Genomic DNA, 10,180 nt, shown 5'->3' with positions numbered 1-10,180 from the left:
GTTTCATTCTGTTGTGCATAGGGTTGCTATGAGACGGTAATGACTCAATGGCACCTAACAACAACAACAAGGCTTGAAAAGTCAGCCCATTAGGGAAATCTCCCTTCTAGTTACTAAAGTTTAAAGGGAACTCACAAGCTGGTGACTGAGTCTACTTGTGAGTGGAAATGGAAGAAATGCAGCAATGAAGGCAAGCACTGACTTTGGCCATGGTCCATAGACACACCACTGACCTTGAGATAAGAGAGAAAAGAAGAAGGACCCCCTTGCTCAAAGTTTAGGATGATGTGTTAAATCCTGAGCCCATGGGCACTGACCTAGCCCCTGGGAATTAGGGGCTGAGAATGAAGGAGCCAGCTGGTCTGGCGTGCAGGGCTGTATGTGTGAACTCCCAAACTTGCATCTAGTACCCATTTCACCTACATTGAATGGCTAGCTGATCAGAACTCAACCAGATGAATATAAAGATGTTCCATACCGTGAGCAAGTTCCAAGTACTACAGTTTGATGAACTAGACTTTTGCTTATGGATGTAGCTGCTCAAAATCCCAACCAGAGTGGAAGGATTCTTCTCAAAGGACTCAAGGAAGAAGCTTATTTCCTCAGTGAGTGTATTGGGTTGAATGTTATTGTTAAGTGCCATCAAGTCGGTTCTGACCTGTAGCAAGCCCTGTACAGCGTTTCCAAGGAGCCGCTGATGAGCTTGAACCGCCAAGCTTGCGGTTCAAGCCAACTTTACAGTCCAGCACATTAACCTGCAGTGCCACACCAGGACTCCATTAGGGATGGGATCTTTAGACATTGGCTATCAAAAATGGGGTGGGTGGTGTATAAATGAAGAGGCTGGCTTATAAGCTTTCATGAGTGTGCTTAGTTTCAGAATGAGGGGGGTAGGGGGTAAAATAGAAGCCACACTGAATAGTTTCCTCCTTTCCCAGATGGATGTGGTGAAAGGGACTGGGGGAAGATGGTGATAGGATTTTATGATTTAATTGTGAGTGACTGTTAGCAAGATTAATCGTGATTGTCACAACTGTAGTTGTAGAGGATGTGCAGTTAAAAGGGGCGAGGGGTAGTTTTATCTTTCATTACCGGAACAGATGATCCCAGGACCGTTAAGAAGGATGAACATGCGTGGAGCATGGAATCCCTACATAGAATATCTGCAACAGCAGAGACAGTGACAGAGATGGATTTTAATCATTGAAATGAAACAGTGTCTAGTTTGTTGAATGTAAAGCTAATGATCTTGTCTGTTATCCTTCACTCAATTCTCAATAAATTTTTTTTTTTTACAAAGGAACATGATTTGGATTCTTTGAGGATGCCAAAACTACCATTTTGACGTGCTGTAAATTAGTAAGCACAGGATTCTTCAGGGAATAGTCAGTGAGATTGAAGGCAGTACCTTTAGAAGTAGATAGGCCTTGCTGGAGCATATGTTAAGAAGCAGTAACTTCACATTTGGGTATTTTTGATTCATGATTTATCCAATGAGAAGAGATCTGACTTAAAAGTAATTCATGTTGAAAAAAGCTATTGTGATTTAATTGATTGTGATTGCCTAAAAAGGAGAAATGGAGAGACCTTGTACTGGTCAGAGGGTGTTTGAGACATTGGTTTAAATTCAGTTTTGTCAGAGGAGTGTCACCGTGGTGCTGGAGATTTTAGGAAGCCTGCTTGTGCCTATATGTGTTCCCTAGTGTCTGCCTGTCTATTCTCTTGTGTATCTGTTGTAATTTCCTAGCTTGTAAATTCTGTGAGGACAGGAACCACATCTTTTCTATTCACTAGTGTGCTCTGAACGAGCTCTCATAGTGTAGTGGTTACAAATCGGGCTGCTAATTTCACGGTCAGCAGTTTGAAACTACCAGCTGTTCTGTGGGAGAAAGATGAGGCTTTCTGCTCCCGTAAAGATTTACAGCCTCGGAAACCCTGTACAAAGTTGCTATGAGTTGGAACCGACTCACGGCACATAACAGCAACAAGTGTGCTCCTAGTAGCTGTTCCATAAATGTTTATGGGATGAGTGAAAGCTATGGCAGTACAGAACTGTATTAAGTGTTTCTGTGATTCAGTTTGCTGTTACCCAGCTCTTCCTTTTTCTGGTTGGTTGGTTTCTCGAAATTGACATGAATGTTTAGTATCTGCTTTATTCTATGCTTTACTTTATTTACTGGAATTAGAGTTTCTTTTTTTCCCATTTGGTATAAACTGTAATCTTTATTGATAGGTGAAGTCGTGAGTATATCTGACATGAGTTCTTTCCCTGCTTACTTTGTTGAAGGGAAGGTAAACCCTACCCAGTGTGAAGCCCTGACCATGGTCGCAGCACAAGTCATGGGGAATCACGTGGCAGTTACTATTGGAGGCAGCAATGGCCATTTTGAGTTGAATGTTTTCAAGCCAATGATGGTGAGTTTAAAATGTGATTTTTAATGTTTTTATTTGGTTTCTGTCTTTCATAAAGGTTTTCAAAAATTCAACATTAGGTGCTAAGATGATATAAGTAGCTATAGGAAGTTAAAGGAGTCAACTTGGCTATTTATTTAGATGACTTGGATCATTTGCTTTGTTCAAATAGGAAGAAAAGTTCTGGAAATGAACTGTAAGTTTCTTCCTTATACTTTACTAGAGATGTTAAACAAAACCATTTCTGTCTATTACAACTTACAGTAACCGCATGGGACACAGAATAACTGCCCCATAGGGTTTCTAAGGTGGGAATTTGAACTCCTGGTGTGGTGCTCTGAGATCAAAACTGGACTGCAAACCACTAACTAGGTCAGCAGTTCAAATCCACCAGCTGCTCCTTGGAAACCCTAAACAGGGTCACTATGGATTGGAATGGACGCAACAGCACTTACAACAACAATCATTATGGAAGGAGACTGCCACGTATGTCTCCCATGGAGAAGCTGATGAGTTCAGGTAGCAGCCGGAGCACTTCACCCGTAGCTAGAAAGGTTTACGTCTCCTTGGCTGTTTTTCTTTTAAATCTCCCTTCAACTTTGTGTCCATCTTAAGCCATCTCTTTCTCCTTTCTTCAAATTCTTTCTTCTTGAGAGAATAATCTGTATTTCATGGTACAGTCACTATAGTCTGGCTCCAGCCTCTATCGTTTATGCTTTCATTGTTCTCACTGTTATTAATGTGAAAAGCAGACTTTCCATAAGTGTTCTCTCACTAATATCTGGTGCTGACGATTTCCTTCTTGAGGTACTTTTTCCGTACTCTTTTCTCCACAGTTCGTGGTCTTCCTGTCATGTTTCAGACTTCCTTTGATTGGTTTTACCTCTTCCACATACCTTGAACACATTATTGTATCCACCAAAAGTGGTCTTCTTCATCTTTATGAAAATGAAACAGGAAGGTACATCATCTTTCACCCAGTTTCCAAAATACAAATAATGAAGTTGTCATTTAGTTATTTGTGTGAAGCATGACATTTAAAACATAATGGAAACTTGTATCCAATATGTTTTAAATATATGAATCAGCAGTTCAAACTTTCCAGCTGCTCCTGGTATAAAGTCTGGACGTGCTAATGAAAAATATTAAGTATATTCATCCCATGTATTTAACAAATAGTAACTGAGTTTCACTCTGTACCAGGCATTGTGCATGGTTAAGTGATAGGCCAATTAGCAAGACATTTTTCTTTTCTCTCATGAGTGTACATTCTAGTAGGAATAAAAAAGTCAGGTCAGAGCAGGATCAGACCTATAAGCTTTTGCTTTCAGAGCATATTATAAACAATACCAGTTGCCTGACATAATAATAACTTATTTATCTTTTTTGTTTTTGTTTTTTTCTTTATTGTTGAATTAATCTTGCCTTATAATAAAGTATCAGATTTTAATAAAGTATCAAATCCTATTAAGTTGTGCATTAGTGGGAGAAGAGATGTCAGACCCTGAGGTTTTAAGTCAAAAGAAATTAGAATGTGGGTATATCTCAATAAGTATTGAAAATGCTATCTAAATTTTTTAAGCCTAAAATAAACAAAGGAATGATGTGGTTTCAAATTATCTATAAATATTATCAGAAAAGTTACTTTAATGTGATCAAAAAATATCTTAGTTTTTCTTTAAGTATAAAAAACATAGTGATTATTCAGAGCTGGGAAGCCTGGCTTAATTTTCGAGCCTCTGTATATTTATTATCTTCTTTCATCTGACTGAAAGGTTGTATTTCTTTCTCTGGCTACTCTAAGTTCTCTCATTTAAATGAGACTTCACCAATTCTCTTTCCCTTTGCTCTTTTACACTCCATTCATCTGTGTCTTAGAACTTACCTGTGTTTTAATTACTTGTATTTATATCGTTTTTTTTTTTTTTTTTTTTGTACCCTCAAATCTTTAGTTTCTTTCACATCTGTCTTTCACAACAAATCAGAGCCCTTTGCTAATGAGTCAACTCTGACTACTCTTGGCAGGCCCATGTGTTAGCGTAGAACTCCTCCATAGGGTCTTCATCATTGTAATCTTTAACAGGAGTCCTGGTGTGGCGCTGTGGGTTAATGCGCTGGACTGCAAAGTCAGTTTGAACCACAAGGCTGGTGGTTCAAGTTCACCAGCTGCTCCTCAGAAACCCTATGCAGGGTCGCTATGGGTCAGAACCGACTCAACGGCACTTAACAACAACAATCTTTACAGAAGTAAATCTGCAGACTTTTCTTCCACAGTGTCACTTGGTGGGTTCAAACTTCCAGTTCTTAGGTTACATGAGCACAAACCATTTATGTCAACCAGGGCTCTGTTTTCTTTTGTATATTACCTTATAATTTGTAGGAATATGAATTATGAATTATGTACAGACCATTGCTGGGTTGTGGAAGTCTGGCCTACAAACAACTCCTGTTTGCCCTTTAAACAGTGCTTCCAACCAACTTGAACCAATTCTGTCTCAGCCCATGAAACCAAATAGGCACATTTGGGTGATTTGTCACGGTAACTGGAAAAGGAAAAATTACAGATCAAAGGCCTGGAATAGGAAACTCAGAAGAGGCGAGATGGACTGAGTCTTTTCAGGAGCTTGATGTAGATTATTGGCAGGACCATCGAATGCTATACACATATTATACAGAGCTGTCAGCTGCCATCTTTGAACAGGGCAGTACTGTTTCAGCCCCAAATTTGTTAAATGTTTATGAAATTTGCCCTCAATGGGAAACAATTGAACCAACTCCTACTCACAGTCACTTTTACTTGCAGCTTTTAAATCAATGAAATGGCTTTAAGCCTTTTCTTGCACTAAAGTAAGTCTCACTAAAACTGTATCATATACTCCTATTCCAAATGGCCTACAAATGTTTAAGGACACAGTTAGGAACAGATAAAATCATTTGTAATTTGGAGACTGCCTCTATTCATTTATGAATCATAAATAGCATTCATTATTAATATGTAGCACTATTTATGAATGATATACATTATTGGGCAAAAATGTGAGACTTAAGTATGATTCTTTTTTTCCTTTATAGATTAAAAATGTGTTACATTCAGCAAGGCTGCTGGGGGATGCTTCAGTTTCCTTCACAGAAAACTGTGTGGTGGGAATCCAGGCCAACACAGAAAGAATCAACAAGCTAATGAATGAGTCTTTAATGTTGGTGACAGCACTTAATCCTCATATAGGTAAAATTTTAAGATTCATAATATTTTTAATATAAAATGTTAAAGAGATTTTTGTATCTGTGTGTGGATAGCAAATTCCTTTTGAACATTAAGTGAAAATTTCTTAAAATACTTGAAATTATTGAAAGGTATTATATATATTTGTATATATGTTACTCATGATGTCATAGGTCTATCATAAGCTTGATTACGTTTGCTTTTCAAATTTCTTAATGAATTCAGAAATAGTAGTTTAAATTTACTTTAGTATTAATGGACATTCTATCCAGGGTTGCTGGAGTCCTGATGTGGTGCTATGGGAGAATGTACTGCACTGCAGGGTCGGTTTGACCCGCAAGGTCGGCAGTTCATAATCACCAGCCACTCCTCAGAAATGCTATATAAGGTCACTGTGAGTCAGAACCGACTTGACGGCACTTAACAACAAAAACATACGGAGTTGCTATGAGTCAGAAGCAACTCGACAGCACTTACCAACAACAAACGATAACTGCACACACCTTGGAGTCCTAGTGTGGTGCTGTAGTATAAGCACCGGACTGCTAACCAGAAGGTTGGCAGTTGAAACCCACCAGCAGCTCCTCAGAAACCCTATACATGGATACTATGAGTTTGAACCGACCTGAGGGCACTCAACAACAGCAACACACACCTTTTGGAAGGTTGATTTCATAGGTCTCTGACTTGGTAATGTCACTAGATAGCACTGACTGATGAACAAGGAATGAATTCATTTTCCTGCCTTCTCTAGATTTCCTCTCCCACTCCATTAATATTGCTTTATTCACTTGTAAAATGGAAAGTTGTTAATTAAAAGAAAAAGATGTATTCACTGCATATAGAAAAAGTAGGGAATGTAATATTTTATCTAAACCCCTGCTGTTGTAAAACCGTGACCTTTTCATCATTATACATATTCTATTATGTACAATCAAACATCTGTATGTTTGGATTGTAGACTGACTATAGTGATTCTCATCAAATACACTATTTGACCTTTTTTGGCTCTAAGACATTTATCGAATTATGCTGTGATGTGTGAGAGTCTCTCACCTTTCCGTATTGCCACGTTGAGGTTATTAATATAATTTTTGGTTTTGTGTTTGAAACAAGTTTACAATGTAGTCATACGGCATGGTATGGTTACTGCTTTAAAAAATCCTTCTATCATCCTGAACTTGCAGGTAGACTATATTTTCTTGACTTCACATCAATCTATAATTATAGTTAGAGCTCATGTAACTTGCTTTGGGTAGCTCTGAGTCCAATATGATAATCTGTTCTTTGGTATAGTAGTGAGACTGGCTATGATATTTTGCTCCATTTAAAATTATTGGACATCAACATTTATTTAAGTGGAGTAATACAAAGGGAAGCCCAAAAGGCTTCAGTGCAAAATGTTTCATCAGATCTTACTTCAGTGCTTTTCTGAAACATTTGGGTTGAGCTGCCTCCTAAAGCTGAGCGACTGATTAATCTTTCCTGTGATTGATGTTATGTGATGTGCGCACTCAGCAGAGGCCATGCAGGGATAAAATCGGAAAACGGCACCTTCTGATTGGCAGCATGAGCCTTGACACCCTTCATGTCATGGTTCTCTGTGTCCTTCTTAGCTACCATGTTCTATAAGGATTTTGAAGTCAAGTCTTACTGATTAGACTTATAATAATAGAGTTAACCTAAAAATACATGATACATAATATTGACCCTAAAAGTTTAACATAATAATTCTTTCTAAACTTATTTTATGATCAATAAATGCACTGTCATCATGTTTGTTGTTGTTGTTAAGTGCTGTCGAGTTGGTTGTAACTCTCACTGACCCTGTATAGGGTTTCCGAGGAGTACCTAGTGGATTTGAACTGCTGACTGTATGGTTCACAATCCAGTGCTGATCCTACAGCACCACACCAATTTAGCGTTCACATAATCAGGTAAGTAATACAATTGACTGGAGTCCTCGAGTAGAACCATACAGCACTCAACCTCAAGGTCAAGTCAAACACACCCAGCTGCTCCTCGGAAATCCTATACAGGGTCACTGAGAGTTGGAACCAACTCAGTGGCTATTAACAATAAAATACCTGTATCCCTAATATACGAATCGGGCTGCCAACCTTAAGGTCAGCGGTTCGAAACTACCAGCCTCTCCGCGGGAGAACGATAAGGCTTTCTACTCCCGTAAAGATTTATACCCTCGGAAACCCTGTATAGGGTCGCTATGGGTCGGAACCGACTCGACGGCACTTAACAACAACAACATCCCTAATATATTTTACAACAGTTAGTAATTGCATATTAGCATATAATATCTGGCTTAGTTGATGATCATATTGCTTCCACAGGCTTCTTCCTTGATCTTGCTTTTTAGTTCCCTTCAATATTGATTGCGTTTGCATTTTTATGTCCTTTTTTTTTTTTTTTTTGCTCAATTTGCATGATTGCCCTACCATGCCTTTATTAATTTAATTTAAATGTTACTCTGGTAGCGTAGTGGTTACGAATCAGGCTGCGAACCGCAAGGTCAGCAGTTCGAAACTACCAGCTGCTCTGCGGGAGAAAGATGAGGCGTTCTGCTCCCGTAAAGATTAACAGCCTCGGAAACCCTGTGCAGGGTCGCTATGAGTCGGAACCGACTCCACGGCACACAACAACAACAACAACTGAAGTATACACTACACCTCTGATGTTTTGTACAGGTATAGATATCTGCTAAAAGTTCCCCACCTGTGATTTTGTAATGTCTGGGAAGACATTGTAATGTAATGTAGGAACGACATTGCAGTTGAGGGTTTGCTAGAGAAGATCTGTTGGAAGCAGCAACTCTGAGACATATCCATCCTCAGAACCTTGACAGACATCTCACTACAAGAAGACTTCACACCTGAGAACCATCATGCAATACTGGGCAATCAATATAACACTCAAGTTTGTAATAGAAAAGACATTGCTTTATTGTTAAACAAACTTTGACAGTATATGTATTTGTTTCTACTCACAAGTACAATTTTAAGGAGTCCTGGTAACACAGTGCTACCTTGTTTCCCTCCTACCCTCATGAAAATATCTGAGTAAGTGGGCAATTGCAATCTAAGAAAACTATGTCGTATAAAGTGAGATAGTTGACGTATATCTTGTTTAGGAAGAAGTGCTGTCACTTAACAACTCATAGCTATTCTGTATAGGGTTTCTGAGGAGCAGGTGGTGGGTTTGAACCACCTACCTTACAGTTACCAGTCCAGAACTTACCCTATAGCACCACCCCAGGACTCCACGTTGGTTAGGAAATAGCAAATTTTACTACTAATTTCGTCTGTTTTCACTTTTACTACAGGGTATGACAAGGCAGCGAAGATTGCTAAGACAGCACACAAAAATGGATCAACCTTAAAGAAAACTGCCATTGAACTTGGATATCTAACAGCAGAGCAGTTTGATGAATGGGTGAAACCTACAGAAATGCTGGGGCCAAAGTAATTTAAATCTGTTTATAATTAAAAAAAAAAACCCATCATATTGCATAAAGATAATAAGACAGAGTCCTTATTTTTCTTATTCAAAAGGATAAACTTTTGAGGAAAACTGCCAATGAATTTGACTGTCTCAGCACCATTTGATCAGTACATAAAAACAGTGGACAGTCTAAGGGAACTTTAAAAGGTATAAAATGAAATAATTGTATAAAAATGTTAAAGATTTATCTGTATTTTATGTTAATTGACTTGTATCATAGTTGACTACAAACAGAACCATGTCAAATCTTAAAGTGTTTTTCTTTTTTTCCGGCTGATTGTGGTTTGTTTGTTTGTCTTCAATCCCTTACGCATGATAATGTACTTGCTATCTCATTGCTATGGGCTCAAATGTAACAATTGTGACGATGACACAGGACTGGACAGTGCTTCATTCTGTCATGCATAAGGTCATGAGTCAGACCTGACTTGCTAGCACTTAACAACAAAAATACCTCATTGCTACCTCTTCTTTGTAGCCACCATTTATTTTGCTGTGATTTGCTGGTGTAAGCTGACAAAACACTTGCCTTCTAGAGTGAGATTTAGAATATAGTTAAACAAATTAGAAAATACATACCCTGTTTTGGTCTGTGGTTTTCAGATATGTTACTTGGGCATTTTGCTTTAAAACAAAGCATGTTTTTCCTGTGTCTATTTGGTTTTTAATTACTGTTAGTAAAATTTTACTTGCATGTGATATTAATGATACTGTCTGATGATTTCTGCATTCCATCGGGTCACCTCTCTTTGGTACGGGCACAAATATGGATCTCTTCCAATCATTTGGCCAAGTAGTTGTCCTTCAAATATTTTACAGTAGATGAGGGAGTGCCTCCAGTTTGTTGAAAGATTTCCGTTTGTATTCCATCAGTTCCCAGAGTCTTGTTCTTTTTCAATGCCTTCAGTGCACCTTAGACTTCTTCGTTCAGCATTGTTGGCTCTTGATCATATGCTGCCTCTTGAATTAGTTAAACAAAGGCAGTTTCTTTTTGGTAAAGTGACTTTGTGTATTCCTTCCATTTTCTTT

General features: G+C 38.4%; 1 protein-coding gene across 1 annotated transcript in view; it reads left to right on the top strand.

Moving 5' to 3' along the window:
• Nucleotides 1–9,115, top strand: part of FH (fumarate hydratase) — a 55,578-nt gene extending 46,463 nt beyond the window's left edge. The window contains 3 exon segments of the mRNA XM_006868563.1: nucleotides 2,288–2,415; nucleotides 5,485–5,638; nucleotides 8,973–9,115. Coding sequence (XP_006868625.1) covers nucleotides 2,288–2,415; nucleotides 5,485–5,638; nucleotides 8,973–9,115 — 425 coding nt within the window.
• Nucleotides 9,116–10,180: the final 1,065 nt, after the last annotated feature.

This window comes from Chrysochloris asiatica, unplaced genomic scaffold (assembly GCF_000296735.1).
Source record: "Chrysochloris asiatica unplaced genomic scaffold, ChrAsi1.0 scaffold00119, whole genome shotgun sequence".
Taxonomy (NCBI): domain Eukaryota; kingdom Metazoa; phylum Chordata; class Mammalia; order Afrosoricida; family Chrysochloridae; genus Chrysochloris; species Chrysochloris asiatica.
Note: the sequence above shows the minus strand (reverse complement) of the source record. Positions and strands in the feature narration are given on the sequence as shown.